Raw genomic sequence first — 18,245 nt, forward strand, 5'->3', positions numbered from 1 at the left:
TAGATATAAAGGCCAGCATTCCATTAGCCTTATTGATTATTTTCTGCACCTGTTCATGACACTTCAATGATCTATATACTGAACCCCTAAGTCCCTTTGGACATCCACTGTTTTTAAACTTTTTACCATTTAGAAAGTACCCTGTTCTATCCTTTTTTGGTCCAAAGTGGATGACCGCACATTTGCCACAGCTTTGCCCATTCACCTAATCTATCAATATCCCTTTGTAATGTTATGTTTTCATCTACACTGCTTACAATGCCACCAATCTTTGTGTTATCGGCAAACTTAGATATGAGACTTTCTATGCCTTCATCTAAGTCGTTAAGAAATATTGTGAATAATTGAGGCCACAAGACAGATCCCTGTGGGACTCCACTAGTCACATCCTGCCAATGTGAGTACCTACCCATTATCCCTACTCTCTGTCGCCTTTCGCTCAGACAGCTTCCTAACCAATTCCTTACTTTTCCCTCGATTCCATGGGCTTCTATCTTAGCTAACAGTCTCTTACATGGGACTTTATCAAATGCCTTCTGGAAGTCCATATAAATAACATCCATTGACATTCCCCTGTCCACTACTTTAGTCACCTCTTTGAAAAATTCAATCAGGTTTGTCAGGCACGACCAACCTTTCACAAATCCATGCTGGCTCTCTGATTCCCTGGTTTCCCTCTCTCTCCTTTCTTAAAAAGCAGAGTCACATGTGCAATTTTCCAATCTAGAGGGACGGTTCCTGAATCTAGAGAACTTTGAAAGATTATCGTTAAGGCATCTGCAATGTGCTCACCTACTTCCTTTAAAACCCTGGGATGGAAACCATCTGGTCCTGGGAATGTCACTCTTTAGTGCTATTATTTTCTTCATTACTGTTGTTTTACTTATGTTAATTTTATTGAGTCCCTGTCCCCAATTCAATATTAGTTTTCTTGGGATTTCCGGTATGCTATCCTCTTTTTCTACTGTAAATACTGACGCAAAGTAATTATTCAACACGTCCGCCATGGTCAGTTTTTAAGGGGCCAACACTGCTCCTGACCACCCTCTTTTTTCTAATATAACTATAAAAGTTCTTTGTATTGGTTTTGATATCCCTTGCAAGTTTCTTTTCATACTCTCTTTTTGTAGCTCTTACTATCTGTTTTGTGACCCTTTGTTGATCTTTGTATCTTTCCCATTCGCCAGGATCTGTGCCATTTTTTGCCTTTTTGTATGCCCTTTCCTTATGTCTTATACTGTCCCTTACCTCTTTAGTTGTCCATGGCTGTTTTTTTGGCAAGTAGAGTTCTTGCCCCTCAGGGGTATAAACCGATTCTGTATCACGTTAAATGTTTCTTTAAACTTTTCCCACTGATCAACAGTCGTTTTACCCATTAAAAGATTTGCCCAGTTTACTATGGACAGCCTCTGTCTCATCCCATTGATGTGGAGATGCCAGTGATGGACTGGGGTTGACAATTGTAAACAATTTTACAACACCAAGTTATAGTCCAGCAATTTTATTTTAAATTCACAAGCTTTCGGAGGCTACCTCCTTCCTCAGGTCATTGAAGTCAGCCTTACCCAAGTCTAGAATCTTAGCAGATGATTCACTTTTTTCCCTTTCAAACACTACATTGAACTCAATCATGTTATGATCGCTATTGGATAGATGTTCACGCACAGTTGGTGAACCTGGTTCATTACTCATTACTAAATCTAGTATGGCTTGCCCCCTTGTTGCCTCTAGGACATACTGCTAAAGAAAACTATCCCGGACACACTCAAGAAATTCACTACCTTTGACAGTTGCTAGTCTGCTTTTCCTAATCTATGTGAAGGTTAAAGTCCCCCATTAAGACCACTATGCCTTTGTTACACACTTGTCTAATCTCTGCATTTATACAATCTAGCACTTCAGAGCTGCTGCCAGGGGTCCTGTACACAACTCCCACTATAGTCTTAGATTCTTTCCTAGTTCTCAATTCAACCCATAAAGTCTCTGTTGGCTGCTTGCCTCTCATTATATCCTCCTTTATCATTGAAGTGATTTCATCTCTAATCACTAAGACTACTCCTCCCCCTCTTCCATTTTCACTATCTCTCCTGTAGACCTTATAACCTGGTATATTTAGTTCCCAATCCTGACCATCCTGCAGCCATGTCTCAGTAATAGCTATCATGTCATACCCTCCAATTTGAATTTGTACCTGTAGTTCATTTAATTTATTCCTTATACTCCGTGCATTTGTATATAGAACTCTTAGTTGGGCCACACACCCTAGCCTGACCTTCAGCTTTGATGCTGGGTTAATCGCTTTACACCTTCTAGTTTTCACTTGATCTGTACTGTCTAAAGTACACTTTATCTGTACTGTCTAAAGTACACTTTCTTTCTGCTGCTCTACGCTTTTCCCTTTTACTTGTTCTTGAACAACTATTTGTATTGTAAATTTCCCTTGGGTACTCCCCTCTCTTGCTGCTCTCAACTTTACTCTCTTCTGACTTCCCGCTCAGGTTCCCATCCCCCTGCCACTCTAGTTTAAACCCTCCCCAACAGCAGTACCAAACCCCCCTGCAAGGATATTAGTCTCAGATCTGTTGAGGTGCAACCCGTCCGGCTTGTGCAGGTCCCACCTTCCCCAGAATCGGTCCCAATTCCTCAGGAATCTAAATCCCTCCCTCCTGCAGCAACCCTCCAGCCACGCATTCATCTGATCTATTCTCCTATTCCTATACTCACTAGCACATGGCACCGGGAGTAATCCGGAGATTACTACCCTTGAGGTCCTGCTTTTTAAACTTATTTCCTAACTTCTTATATTCTGCTTGCAGGACCTCATCCCTCTTTTTACCTATGTCGTTGGTTCCGATATGGACCACCACTCCTGGCTGTTCACCCTTCCCCTTCAGAATGTCCTGCAGCCGCTCAGTGACATCCATGACCCTGGCACCAGGGAGGCAACATACCATCCAGGAATCACTTTTGCGGCCGCAGAAACGTCTGTCTGCTCCCCTAACTATAGAATCCCCTATCACTATTGCTCTCTCGACCTTTCTCCTCCCCCCCCCCCACCCCACCCCTGTACAGCTGAGCCACCCATGGTGCTTTGGACTTGGCTCTGGCTGCACTCCCCAGAGGAACCCTCTCCCCCACCAGTACCCAGAACTGAATACTGGTTGGAGAGTGAGATGCCCTCAGGGGACACATGCACTACCTGCTTGGTCCTTCTTGTCTGTCTGGCGGTCACCCAGTCCCTCTCTGCCTGCACTCTCTTAATCTGCGGGATGACCACCTCCTGAAACGTGCTATCCACGAAACTCTCAGCCTCGCGGATGCGTCCTGGAGTCCCCACATGGCACAGGTCGTGCATTCGACGGGTCTGAGCTGCCCTGCCATGCCTTAATTTATTAGATTAACTTAAAACAAGCAAAAAACAAATTAAGCCTCAAATACGGTTATTTTTGGCTATATTACTCTAGTTAAGTAGTTTAAGCTTTAATTTTAATGAGTTACCAGTAGTTTTACGCGTCTAGCTTTTCTGAGACTATGCCCCCTAGTTATAGACTCTCCAACCAGGGGAACAGCCTCTCAGCGTCTATCATTGTCAAGCCCTCTCAGAATCTTATAGGTTTCAATGAGATCACCTCTCATTCTTCTAAACTCCAGAGTATAGGCCTATTCTACTCAATCTCTCCTTATAGGACAACCCTCTCATCCCAGGAATCAATCTAGTGAACCTTCATTGCACCACCTCTAAGGCAAGTATATCCTTCCTTAGGTAAGGAGACCAAAACTGTACACAATACTCCAAGTGTGGTCTCACCAAAGCCCTGTACAATTTCAGCAAGACTTCCTTACTCTTGTACTCCAACCCCCTTGCAATAAAGGCCAACAGACCATGTGCATTCCTAACTGCTTGCTATACCTGCATGTTAACTTTCCGTGCTTCGCGTACAAGGACACCCAAATCCCTCTGAACACCAACATCTAATAGTTTCTCACCATTTGAAAAATACTTCTTCCTTCCAAAGTGAATAACCTCACATTTCCCCACATTATAATGCATCTGCCACCTTCTTGCCCACTCACTTAACCTGTCTATATATCCCTTTGCAGACTCTTTGTGTCCTCCTCACATCTTACTTTTACACCTAGCTTTGTATCGTCAGCAAACTTGGATACATTACTCTCAGTCCCCTCATCTAAGTCATTAATATAGATTGTAAATAGCTGAGGCCCAAGCACTGATCCTTGTGACACCCCAATAGTTACATCCTGCCAACCTGAAAATGACCCGTTTATTTCTACTCTGTTTTCTGTCCGTTAACCAATTCTCTATCCATGCTAATATATTACCCACATCCCATGGGCCCTTATCTTGTGTAACAACCTTTTGTGTGGCATCTTATCGAATACCCAAATATACTACATCCACTTGTTCCCCTTTATCTATCCAGCTCGTTACATCCTCAAAAGGTTCTGATAGATTTATCGAACATGATTTCCCTTTCATAAAATCGCATTGACTCTGCCTAATAGAATCATAGAAGAATCACAGAAAATTTACGGCACAGAAGGGAGCCATTCGGCCCATCGTGTCTGCGTTGGCTGAGAAACGAGCCACCCAGCCTAATCCCACTTTCCCGCATTTGGTCCGTAGCCCTGCAGGTCATGGCGCTTCAGATGCACATCCAGGTATTTTTTAAATGAGTTGAGGGTTTCTGCCACTATCATCCTCTCAGGCAGTGAGTTCCAGACCCCCACCGCCCTCTGGATGAAAAGATTTTTCCTCATTTCTGCTCTAATCCTTCTACCAATCATTTTAAATCTATGCCCCCTGGTTAATGACCTCTCTGCTAAGGGAAATAGGTCCTTCCTATCCATTCTATCCGGGCCCCTCAATCAAATCACCCCTCTGCCTCCTCTGTTCCAAGGAAAACAACCCCAGCCTATCCAATCTGTCATCATAGCTAAAATTCTCCAGTCCTGGCAACATTCTCGTAAATCTCCTCTGCACCCTATCTAGTGCAATTACATCCTTCCTGTAATGTGGTGACCAGAACTGTGCGCAGTACGCTAGCTGTGGCCTAACTAGTATTTTACAGAGTTCCAGCACAACATCGCTGCTTTTATATTCTATTCCTCGGCTAATAAAGGAAAGCATTCCATATGCCTTCTTAACCACCTTATCTACCTGTCCTGCTACCTTCAGGGATCTGTGAACATGCGCGCCAAGGTCCCTTCACTTCCTCTACACCTCTCAGTATCCTCCCATTTATTGTGTATTCCTTTGCCTTTTTTGCTCTCCCCAAATGCATTACCTCACACTTCTCCCGATTGAACTCCATTTGCCATTTTTCTGCCCATCTGACCAGTCCATTGATGTCTTCCTGCAGTCAACAGCTTTCCTCCTCACTATCAACCACACGGCCTATCTTTGTGTCAATTGCAAATTTCTTAATCACGCCCCCTACGCTTAAGTCCAAATCGTTAACGTGTACCACAAAAAGCAAAGAACCTAGTACCGAGCCCTGCGGCACCCCACTGGAAACAGCATTCCAGTCACAAAAACGCCCGACCATTACCCTTTGCTGCTTGCCACTGCGCCGATTTTGGATCCAATTTGCCACATTCCCTTGGATCCCATGGGCCTTTACTTTTTTGACCAATCTGATGTAGGACCTTATCAAAAGCCTTGCTAAAATCCACGTAGACTACATCAATTACGCTACCCTCATCGATCCTCTTTGTCACCTCCTCAAAAAATTCAATCAAGTTAGTCACACACAACCTCCCCTTAAAAAATCCATGCTGACTGTCTTTGATTAGTCTGTGCCTTGCTAAGTGACATTTTATCATATTATCTAATCTATTACTAATCATATTATGATTTTCTAAGCACCCCATTACCATGTCCTTAATAATGGTTTCCAGCATTTTCCCCGACTATTGAAGTCAGGCTAACTGGCCTGTAAGTCCCTTTTCTCTCTCCCTCGTTTCTTGAATAGCGGTGTTACCTTTGCTACCTTCCAATCCACTGGGACTGTTCTAGAATCTGGGGAATTTTGGAAGATCACAACTAATGTATTCACTTTCTCTGCAGCCACCAATTTTAGAACCCTAGGATGTAGGCCATCAGATCCAGGGGATTTGTCACCTTTTAATCCCATTAATTTCTCCAGTACTTTATCTTTATTTATCTTAATTACTTTAAGTTCCTCACTCTCATCAGACCCTCGATTCCCCACTATTTCTGGTATGCTTTTTGTGTCTTCTACTGTGAAGACAGATACAATATATTTAAAGTCTGACATTTCCTTATTCCCCATTATAATTTCTCCTGTCTCAGCTTCTAAGGGAGCCATGTTTACTTTCGCTACTCTCTTCCTTTTTACATTCTTGTAGAAAGTCTTACAATCTGTTTTTATATTTCTTGCTGGTTTACTCTCATTCTATTTTCACCCTCTATCAATTTTTTGGTCGTCCTTTGCTGGTTTCTAAAACTCTCTCAGGCTTATTACTCTTCTTGGCAACATCATAAGCCTCTTCTTTTAATCTAATACTATCCTTAACTTCTTTAGTTAGCCACAGATGAATCACTTTTCTCGTGGAGTTTTCAATTCCTCAATGGAATGTATATTTATTGAGAATTATAAAATATTTCTTTAAATGTTCACCATTACTTATCTACTGTCATATCTTTTAATCTAATTTCCCAATCAACCTTAGCCAACTCGTCCCCTCATACCTATGTAATTGGCTTTAAGTTTAAGATTCCAGTTTCGGACTTAAGTACATCACTCTCAAACTCAATGTGGAATTCTATCATACTATGATCACTCTTTCCCAGAGGATCCCTTACTATGAGATTACTAATGAAACCTGTCTCATTACACAAGATAAGATCTAAAATAGCCTGTTCCCTTTTGGTTCCACAACGTATTGTTCTAGAAAACCGTCTCGAATGCATTCCATGAACTTGTCCTCCAACTATTTTTGCCAATTTGATTTGCCCAGTCTATATGAAGATTGAAGTTCCCCACAATTATTGCATTTCTTCTGTTACAAGCTCCTCTTATTTCTTGATTAATACCCTGCCCTGATTAATAACTGTTTTCAATTCTATAACTCAATTCTAGTATTGAGTTTTTCAGTTGCTGAATATTCAAAGTCCTATTTACAATGTCAAATTTCAGAGTTTTTTCTCTTTTAAACTATTTCGCTCACATTTCAGTCATTCCACCCATTTCAACTAGCACTGCTTTTTCCTCCAATGTCAGTTGCAGGTTCTGCTTTGTCTTCTGCTTTTTACCCAGTCTTCAAAACACCCTTGTTTATATAGACAGCCATTTAAAACTAGTAACTCTAAAATAAAAGCTATTTGACTATCTACTGGATTTCACATATAATAACCTTGCAATGACAACATGACCAAAGTCCTTAGCTTCCTTAGACGACAAAAATTTTTAAAAACCAAAATTTTAAGGCTAAAATATCAAATTCACCATTGCCTCTTCTTTTACAATAGCCTTGTTATATAGCCATGGGTGGAGGAGGAAGCAGAAAAATCATAACAATCCTTTTAATCATTGCATACTTCATAAGTCATCTGCACACACCCACACAGGGGACTTCAGAGTGACGAAATGTATCCAAATAATTCCAGGGAATGCATGGCAGAGTTTGTTAGCAAACTATTTTCACTTCTAGGGCCTGGGCCTAAATACAGTTAGACTGATGGAATAAAAGTGTCTTCTGTCTGTAAGGGTCCTACAGGAAATGAGTTCAAACGGCACAAATCAAGCCCCTATTGAGCCTCTCCATACGGCACAAAACTAATTAGGCAATCTCATTCACAACACTTAAAAAAAAAAGCTAGTGTGAGAAATGTAAAACTTTGCACTCATGAAGAGGGCCCTCTTCTGAGATTGCACTTAAAAGGGACAGGGCTGACTGAGCCTTACTCTGCATTTAACTCTGCTCTAGAAATACTTGATTCGGCCTAGAATGTCCAAAATGGGGAAATGTTGCAATCCCAATGCTCACATACCTCACTTCAAACAATGCAAAAATTTATAAAAGAATAGTGCCCAAACACTGCAAAACGTAGTTAGGATCAGTGGCAAACAGTCGGAGTGAGGTACATGGTGAACTACTTTCAAAGAATGAAAAAAGGATGCTGAAGATAGGGCATTTTCTAATTTTACTTACTTGTACAAATATGCAGTCATAATCTATAATTTAATGTTAAAGCATATTATAGGGACCAATGTACCAAAGAGCTGCTTCTTTAATAGACAACAGTATTTTGTACTCCATAACTGTATTCAATCTCAGTAAGACAAAATAATAAATGCCTCAACAGGAAAATCGATACATTTTAAGGAAAAGGAGGTGGTTTCCCAAAGTGGAATTTAGGCATCATTAAAAAATGTCACATTTATCCTACTTGTAAGGACTATCATACAATCAGTTTTCATTTATGAGTTATAGTTGTTTCCTCACCAGCAATAAAAATTGATTTTCCATAGTTACGCACTATTTACCAAATTAATATTCAAAAATTAAGCCACTCACAATTGACTTAACCTAAAGTATTAAAAGGAAAAACTATTACTCACTAAGATATTACTTAGAACTTCAAAAAAAAACCTTACCACATGGTGACTGGTCTCCCAGAGACTACTTACCATTCCCAAAGTGGAGCAATGAAAGACAACACTTCTGCCTTAGACCCATCTTTGAGCTCCCTCAGAAACAGCAAGAAAACAGTGGCCTCAACTAAGACTAAGACCATCCCATCTGCTGCATCCCCTTCTTCACCTTGTCCACCAAGCCAAATCTCCACTTAAACTCCACCTACCCTCGCCCTGAACCCGCATATCTCTCTAGTTTCTCTCCCATCTCCCCATATGCCTTCTGAGCTCATCTTATCCATGAGACCCACCTCTTACTCCCTTGACCCCATTTCCACAAAACTGCTGACCACCATGCTAGATGACATTGTAAAGGGTTCCCTCTCCTCCAGTACTTTCCTACTCTCAAAACCACCATCACTCCCTCAAAAAAAACCTCCCTCAACCGCTCTGTCCTCGCAATCTACCGCCCGACCTCCAACCTGCCTTTCCTCTACCATCTTCTTCTATTATGTCGCCTCCCAAATCCACGTATATCATTCCCACAACTCTACATTTGAACCTCTCCAATCACGTTTCCGTCCCTGAATTGGCCCTAACCAAAGTCAGAAATGACTTCACGTGACTGTGGTGCATTCTCCCTACTCGACCTCTCTGTAGCCGTTGGCACGATCAACCACACTGTCCTCCTCTAGTGCCTTTCCTTCATTATTCAGCTCAGTGGGATTGCCCTCCCTATCAGATCGTAGTCACACCAATGGCTTCTCGTACCTCCTTCACACTGTTACCACCGAAATCCAATAAGGATCTATCCTTGACTCACTCCTCTTCGTCATCATGCTGCCCTTGACAACATTATTCGCAGACATGAGGTCAGCTTCCACACCAAATACCACTCACTCATCACTCCTGTCCTTGCTGACTTGCACTGGCTCCCAGTCCCCCAAAGCCTCCAATTTAAAATTCTCATCTTTTCACAGCCTCACCCCTTCCTATCTAGGTAGCATCTTCCAGCCACACAACCCTTCCAAAACTCTTCGTTCTTCAGACTCTGATCTCTTGTGCATTCCCCCACCTCGTTTGCCCCACCATTGGCAACTGTGCCTTCAACTACTTGACCTCATTCGCTAGAATTCCTTCCCTAAACACCTCAGCCTCTCCACCTCCCTAACCTCCTTTAAACCCACGTCATTGATCACCTCTTATCATCTCCTTCTTGGCTCTGTGTCTATTTTTCTCTGATTACACTTCTGTGAGGAGTGGATGTTGTTGTTACCACCACTACAAGATAACATTTTTAAAAATAAACATGATGCTTTCACCTCCCCTCCAAATATACTTAAAGTCACAACTAATTTAACCCTTTTAGCCCTAGTATCATTCTGGTGAATCTGCAGTGCACTCCCTCCATGGCAAATATATCCTTCCAGCACTGAACTGGGGGGGGGGCACCATTTCAGAATTTTCCCAATTGGAGCTTTAAGTGAAAGTCCTTGTACACTTTTATAGTTAAGTTTTGAGACCATGACACAAATAAAACTGTTATATGAAATACTTTAAAATGAGTTTTATATTTTGCTGCAAAATAGAAAAATTTTAATTATCTGTTTTTGCCTTTGGCATTTTGGGACAAACATAAGACTCATTTTGTAAAGAAGCATTTTCAAAAATATTTGTGCTGCTACAGAATCAAATGAAATGTTGGACTGATGCAGGCTGTACATGTTCAAGTATTCTTTCTAAATCCACAAAAACAGGTGCAATAATGTATGTCATGTTATTTTATGGGTGCCCATAGATAAATAACTTATGCTTATGAGAACACAAAAGCGATATAAACATTTTTTGTTTGAGGTGAGTTTCTTTCCAAATTTTAATTCAAAAATCTGGCAAACATTTAGCACTCAGCCCTCCAGGTAACACCAGTCTTTTAAAATTAAAAGGCTTTTTTTATTTCAAAAAATTGTACACTTGTTTTCACACTTATATAGCAATGGTTGATAACCTCAGCAGGGCATTTACAAGAGACTCCGTTTATATTTCTACAGTAATTTAACAAATGTCGTTACAAAACAGACACAGGGTCGGACAATATAGTCAGATTGGGGCACACAGAAGCTATCCCACCCCATGAGAATGTTTATGGGTTAGGTCACTTTTTCTGAACAGCTGGGAGCAAGTGGTTAGCACAACTCCCTCTGCTAGTGGCAAGATGTATTTCACCTCCCACATTACGACAAAATTCTACTCCTCCAGCCACAAACATGTGGGTTAGGTACCTGTGGGACATTTACAGCCAGAGCACATGATGAATGGACTCAGCCTAGTACTGGGAAAATACATCTAGACCCTCTTCCTGTAGAACTATAAAACAGGACCCCTCTCACAAATGCCACAAGACACTCCTGCAGGGGGAGAGATAGGTTAATGCTAGTGAGAGCAAACAATACTCATGGTCCCCAGCTGTACATCAACAAACTTTTACTAATTCATCACATTTTATTCAACTGAATGAAAACAAGACACAAGTAGTTCTCACCTCAATTGTATAGGTCTGGTCCTGTTTGATTATATCTCCACTGTGTAAAGTCCTATTAATTATAAACTCTGCACCATCCCCTGCTGGTCCTCTCTCTGCACTAGTCTTAACACCTTGCAGCTGATGCTTAGCTGTGATATGTTGCAGTTGCTCCTCCACTTTGCTTGCTAACTTTTTCTTCTTCTTCTTCTGTTTTTTTACTGGATTTTGGAGATCAGTTTGAGCTTTCCGTTGCCGGAATTGGGCAAGCTGCAAAATAGAAAATTTGATCCAAACTTTTATATTAATAGAACCTTCAATATTGTTACACAAGATCTTACAGTTATAAATTGCAAAGCAACATTGAAATAATGCTTCTAACAAAAATTGAAACACTAAAATGAATTATGGCAATTAATCCCCATTATATGTATTCTACATTTCAGAATATTTTCTATTACATTTCCAGTAGTAAGAATTTTGTTCCTGCATAATCTTTCCTTACAATTCCTGATAAGCAAATCTAACATGAAACAGTGATTCACTTAACTAGAATGGACTATACCAGGACTACGTTACTTGAATAAACTTTACGCAATCAGTTTTTCAATGCCATTCCAAGTTCAAAAGACAAAATTGAAGCAGTAGTACTAGTACTATTATAAATTCAGAATGACCTCCAACCCTGGATAATGCTGAGCAGGTCATCTAGAAACAAATGTATTTTCTATTTAACAAAAATTTATTTTAAAAATTGTAGTAAATATAGGATAACAGATGGCTGACAAAATAGCATTTCAAATCAAATAGTTCTGATGAGCTCCACTTATGCAAATTAAAGATTAAGCAGTTTGACAAAGCTAGAATCTTGAAGCTGAACTAGTGAACACTTGTACCAACTCAAAAAAGTACACTGCCCTAACAAAGAGCTGGCACAGAACTGATGGGCTACTTCTGTGGTGCAAACTCCTGCGGTTCTATATTGTACAGCAACAAAACAAGATTAAACGGTAAATGGTCAAGTTAAGATTTACACGATTCAGCTTCTCTGATAATCCTTTCACCAATCCTATATGATTTCAAAGGTACAAAGCCTAAAGAATAAGGTCTGGCAATTAGGATCGTATATTCTAATTTTTTTTAAATCTAGCCAATTACAATGTTTGTTGCGCTGTATCGGGTTTATATATTCATCTTACAAGTGACACAGGTGTAAAATTTTGTTGTTTTATCAAATAAATGTAATCATCTAAAAATAAGTGTGGAATAGTTTGTGCAAACTTCAAAATAGCTTTGAGAGTAATTAGGATAAAAATCTTAAATAAAATTGTCACATTTCATGAAATATACTCATGTGCATGCACAGTCTAAGCAAACAGCATTAATTCCCTACCTACATCTGCCCAATAAATGGGCACAAATATTAAAATTAAATGCTTATACCTTCAATTATAGTCTTAAATCTGGACATTAAAAAGCAAGATATAAATTTCAAACATCTCTCGTTTAGACGTCTGGAAAGGAACATATTTTCAATTTTCTTCTTCCTCCTGTAAGTTTAGTGTCTTCATGGACCACGTAGGTGCATGCCACAGAGCCTCGGGGACCACATTAATGGTCTCATAATTTGCATATATCTCATGTTGCTGATGCTAACAGGTTGAAGGTTTACCCACCAACGAAGTAACAGTACTATACACAGCCCTTTCCATAGTTTTCAAACCGGACAAACCAACAAATAAGAAATATAAACATAATTAAGATGAGTTGCCTGGGCTCTGAAGGCTATTTTCGACAGTGCCTCTGTAAGGTTATTTACCTTAACCCACTAAGGATAGTGTAGATGGGCCAGCAAACCCTATTTTCATAACCCAAGTCTCAATTATCACACAGGGTGAGTGAACAAATTCCATTTTGCTTCAAATCGAGGTGTTAAAGGTTTGCTTCATCCGTTATGAAGTAGCTTAATTAATGGACAAAGCCATTACATTACATCATATGGCTACTACTAATTCTGATCAACCCAAGGACATCAAGAGTTCCTCGGGGCAGCGTCTGAGGCCCAACTATCTTCAGCTGCTTCATCAATGATCTTCCCTCCATTATAAGGTCAGAAGTGGGGATGTTTACTGATGATTGCATAATGTGCAGCTCCATTCGCAATTCCTCAGATAATGAAGCAGTCCGTGCCCAAATGCAGCAAGACCTGGACAACATTCAGGCTTGAGCTAATAAGTGACAAGTAACATTCGTGCCACACAAGTGTCAGACAATGACTGTCTCCAACAAGAGAGTCTAACCACCTCCCCTTGACATCCAATGTCATTACCATCACAGAATTCCCCCACCATCAACATCCTGGGGGTCACCATTGACCAGAACCTCAACTGGACCAGCCACATAAATACTGTGACGACTAGAGCAGGCAAGAGGTCAGATATTCTGCAGCGAGTGGCTCACCTTCCGATTCCCCAAAGCCTCTTCACCGCCTACAAAGCACAAGTCAGGAGTGTGATGGAATAGTTTCCACTTGCCTGGATGGGTGCAGCTGCAACAACACTCAAGAAGCGCGACACCATCCACGACAAAACAGTCCATTTGATCAGCAGCCTATCCACCACCTTAAACACCTACTCCCTTTACCAGTTGCTGTAGTGCATCCTAACTCACCAAGGCTTCTTCAACAGCACCTCCAAAACATGCAATCTCCACCACTTAGGACAAAGACAGTAGCTGCGTGGAAACACCATCACCTACAAGTTCTCCTCCAAGCGCACACAATCCTGACTTGGACATATATCTCCATTCTTTTATTGTCGCTGGGTCAAAATCCTGGAACTCCCCACCTAACAGCACAGTGGGAGCACCTGCATCACACGGGCTACAGCAGTCCAAGAAAAAAGGCCCATCACCACCTTCTCAGGGGCACCTAGGGATGGGCAATAAAGGCCGGCCTTGCTAGCATCGTCCACATCCAGAGAATTTTTTTTTAAAAATCTAGCAACTTCCTGTTTTCACACTTTATCTACATGGTACACAATTTGGGCCATTTTCATTAAACTTTTACTGTGGTTTTGCCAAACTTACAAGTTATCTTTTCACCATACAGAAAACATGTCATCTGTTCACCTGCCAATCAGCATATTTGCATGTCGTAGGTTTTCTTTCATGACAACAATTTGCATTTATATAATGTTTTTAACATAGTGAACATCCCAAGGCGCTTCACAGGAGCGTTATCAAACAAAATTTGACACCGAGCCATATAAGGAGATATTTGACCAAAAGTGCCTTAAAGGGGGAGAGAGAAGTACAGAGACGGAGAGGTTTAGGGAGGGAATTCCAGAGATTAGGGCCGAGGCAGCTGAAGGCATGGCTGCCAATTTTTAGAGCGAAGAAAATCGGAGCTGCGCAGGAGGCCAGAATTGGAGGAGTGCAGAGATCTGAGGGTTTTAGAGCTGGAGGAGATTATAAAGATAGGGAGGGGCGAGGCCATGAATGGATTTGAAAACAAGGATGAGAATTTTCAAATCAAGGCATTGCCGGACCAGGGCCAATGTGGGTCAGTGAGCACAGGGGTGGCGAGTGAACGAGGCTTGGTGCAAGTTAGGATTCAGGCAGCAGAGTTTTAAATAAGCTCAAGTTTAAGGAGGGTACAATTTGGGAGGCCGGCCAGGTGAGCATTGGAATAGTCGAGTCCAGAGGTAACAAAGGCATGGATGAGGTTTTCAGCAGCAGATGACCTGAGGGAGGGGTGAAGTTGGGCGCTGTTATGGAGGTGGAAGTAGACAGTCTTGATGGTGATGGAGAGGATATGAGGTGGGAGGCTCAGCTCATAGGACGCCATGGTTGCAAACAGTCGAAGTCAGCCTCAGACAGTGGCCAGGGAGAGGGATGGAGTTGGTGGCGGTGACCGAAGACAATGGCTTCGGTCTTCCCAATATTTAATAGGAGGAAATTTCTGCTCATCCAATACTGGATGTCGGACAAGCGTGACAAATCAGAGAAAGTGGAGGGATCGAAAGGAGTGATGGCGAGTTGGAGCTGGGTGTCGTCAGTGTACACGTGGAACCTGAGGTCGTGTTTTCGGATGGTGTTGCTGAGGAGCAGCATGTAGTTGACTGGGCCCTCGACCATGTCCGTCCTATTTCACAGACTTCTGCCCCTCACCCCTTCCCTTCCCTCCCAGAACCACGATAGGGTCCCTCTTGTCCTCACCTTCCACCCTACCAGCCTCCACATTCAACGCAACATCCTCTGCCATTTCCGCCACCTCCAGCACAATCCCACCACCAAATACATCTTCCCCTCCCCTTTCAGCATTCCAAAGGGACTATTCCCTCCGCGACACCCTGGTCCACTCTTCCATCACCCACTCTCCTCCCCTCGGCATCTTCCCATACGAGCGCAGGAGATGCAACACCTGCCCCTTCACCTCCTCCCTTCCCACCGTCCAGGGCCCCAAACACTCCTTCCAGGTGAAACAGCAGTTTACTTGTACTTCTTTCAATTTAGTATACTGTATTCACTGCTCACAATGCGGTCTCCTCTACATTGGGGAGACCAAACGCAGATTGGGTGATCGCTTTGCTGAACACCTCCGCTCTGTCCGCAAGCATGACCTTGACCTGCATGTCGCTTGCCATTTTAATTCCCCATCCCACTCTGACCTCTCTGTCCTTGGCCTCTTACACTGTTCCAATGAAGCTCAACGTAAGCTCAAGGAACAGCACCTCATCTTTCGTTTAGGCACTTTACAACCTTCCTGGCTCAACACTGATTTCAATAACTTCAGATCATATCCCATTTTTTCAGACAGCAGGTGCTGGTAATGGCTCTGCTGTTGCCATTCGCAGCTGCTCCCGATCAATCTTTTGTTTCTTAACCTGTCCCATCACCACCTTCCTTCACCATCATGCCTTTTGTCATTTAATCACTCCTGCCCTCTGCCCTATCACAGACCTTCCCTTTTGTTCTTGCCTCCCCCCTTTCCCTGGCCTGTACATACTTAAAAACTCTAACATCTTCCAGTTCTGATGAAAGGTCTTTGACCTAAAACACTAACTCTGTTTCTTTCTCCACAGATGCTGCTTGACTTGCTGAGCTTCTCCAGCATTTTCTGTTTTTGTGTAGATGAGAGATAGGAGGCAGCCAAGGATAGATCCTTGGGGGTACTCCAGAGGTAACAGTGTAGGAGTGGGAAGAGAAGCCATTGCAGATGATTCTCTGGCTACGACTGGATAGATAGGAATGGAACCAGGTGAGGGCAGTACCAGCCAGCTGGGCAACAGAGGAGAGGCGCTGGAAATGGTGTGGTCAACAGTGTCAAAGGCTGCAGACAGGTCAAGAAGGACAAGGAGGGATAGTTCATCACGATCACAGTAATTGCACTTCACAAGTAATTCATTGGCTCTGACGTAGTTTGGAACAATGTGGACGTGATAAGATGCTATAGAAATGCAAGTTAATTCATTCTTGCAGACAAGACATTGCTACAAAACTGATCAAATTCTGATGGCTTTAATGCAATCAGATAAAGTTTTGCTGTGATGTATGTTGCGCACATAAAACATTTACAGCACCATGAGAAATACATGGACATCTATGGCACGATGAAGGGCTTAATTCTGCAAATGTTACTGTGCTCGGAAATGGAGTTGTCACTATTGATACCCAATGCATAACCTTACAATTTCATAACCAGAGTGGGTGCCAATAATATGACTATTTGACCAACTGTGCAAACATTTTAGCATAACTTTAAGAGAACCACTTCTGCTGGTGGGGCTACTAATCAGAAATACAAAATTCTAAATCTGAAAGTATGCAACAAATTGTACATTTTAGAAGCTGTTGTTAAAGCTCTGCAACCTTGTTACACTCAAGTAGCTTTCTCTCCAGCCTTCACAAGATGTATTATCTTAAATGTACTTCAATACGTTAGAAAGTATGTACTAAATTGGATTGGCATTAATAGCTGTTACACTTAGATCCTGTAGTGTAAATCGGATAACAGAAAAGAAACTGTTTTCGTTTAAAAGAGGGTGCAACTTTTACAAATGCACTGTTTAAAAAATATTTTTTCGTGTTGTACAGTTTTCTCTGTATAGTCAGTCTATTTCGCAGGCACGTCCTTCTTGCAAATGTCTTTGTATTCATTCTATTTTTAAACACGTTTACTTCAACGACAACACACAAAACCCTAAATCGTGTACTACACCCTCCTGTCACCTCATTTAAACAAAAAAAAGGACTAATATTAGAGGCCTACAGCCCGACTGCAGTTTGCTGAAGCCTGCGGAGCCGATTGGAAAGCTCAGAACGACAGCAAAGCGCGTCCCTCTGCACCTGGAGACGGGGCGTCGGGCTGGGTCCTCTCAAACAGAAAGCTACCTCACCACGGCGCCGGTTCCACCCACACCAGCTGTAACACTCCCTAACCCCCCCCCTCGCTCGGGAGTGGAGACTCTTACCTTGGCTTTGCCCGCTTCCAGCTTCTTCTGTCTCTCCTCGTCTTCCATGGCTGTGAGAGAGAGAGAGAGAGAAGCGGAGGTCAGTCAGTGACACGTTAGCAGCGCCCGCCGCCGCCGCCGCTCGAGACAACCGGCCCACTGCGCATGACACACGCACAACGGCAGCAACGCCGCGCACGAGCCCTCTCCAGTCCCTTAATTTCGACAAATACGTCGCGCGGCCGCTGCATGTTTGGGAAATTAAATCACACTTTTTAATATGGGGGGTTGGTGGGAAGGGAAGCAGCAGTCATAAAGGTCAGACTAGTTCAAGGCATGAAATGAAGCAACCTTCTGCAATAATGCAGGAGAAGAACATGAATGTAAAGGAACGCAATTGGTTGTCGCCTCCCAAATCTGTGCCCATCGATCCCGCAACTCCATGTTTGAATCCCTCCAGTTAGGTTTCCGCCCCTGCAACAGTACTGGAAAGGTCCTTATCAAAGTCACAAATAATATCCTATGTGACTGTAACTGTGGTAAACTATCCCACTTCATCCTTCTCGACCTGTACGCAGCCTTCGACACTGTTGACCACACCATCCTCCTGCAACACCTCTCCTCTGTCATCCAGCTGCGTGGGACCGCACTCAC

At 42.4% G+C, this 18,245-nt stretch overlaps 1 protein-coding gene across 3 annotated transcripts in view; it reads right to left on the bottom strand.

Annotated features, from left to right (window-relative positions):
* akap9 (A kinase (PRKA) anchor protein 9) overlaps positions 1-17,724 on the bottom strand; it is a 248,150-nt gene extending 230,426 nt beyond the window's left edge. For all 3 annotated transcript variants that reach the window (XM_068006479.1, XM_068006470.1, XM_068006463.1), the window contains exons 1-2: positions 17,613-17,724; positions 11,161-11,409 (exon numbers count right to left, since the gene is read on the bottom strand). In XM_068006479.1, coding sequence (XP_067862580.1) covers positions 11,161-11,409; positions 17,613-17,660 — 297 coding nt within the window. In that variant the 5' untranslated portion in view covers positions 17,661-17,724. The remainder of the gene's footprint in view (positions 1-11,160; positions 11,410-17,612) is intronic.
* Positions 17,725-18,245: the final 521 nt, after the last annotated feature.

Source organism: Heptranchias perlo, chromosome 2, assembly GCF_035084215.1.
Source record: "Heptranchias perlo isolate sHepPer1 chromosome 2, sHepPer1.hap1, whole genome shotgun sequence".
NCBI classification, from domain to species: Eukaryota; Metazoa; Chordata; class Chondrichthyes; order Hexanchiformes; family Hexanchidae; genus Heptranchias; species Heptranchias perlo.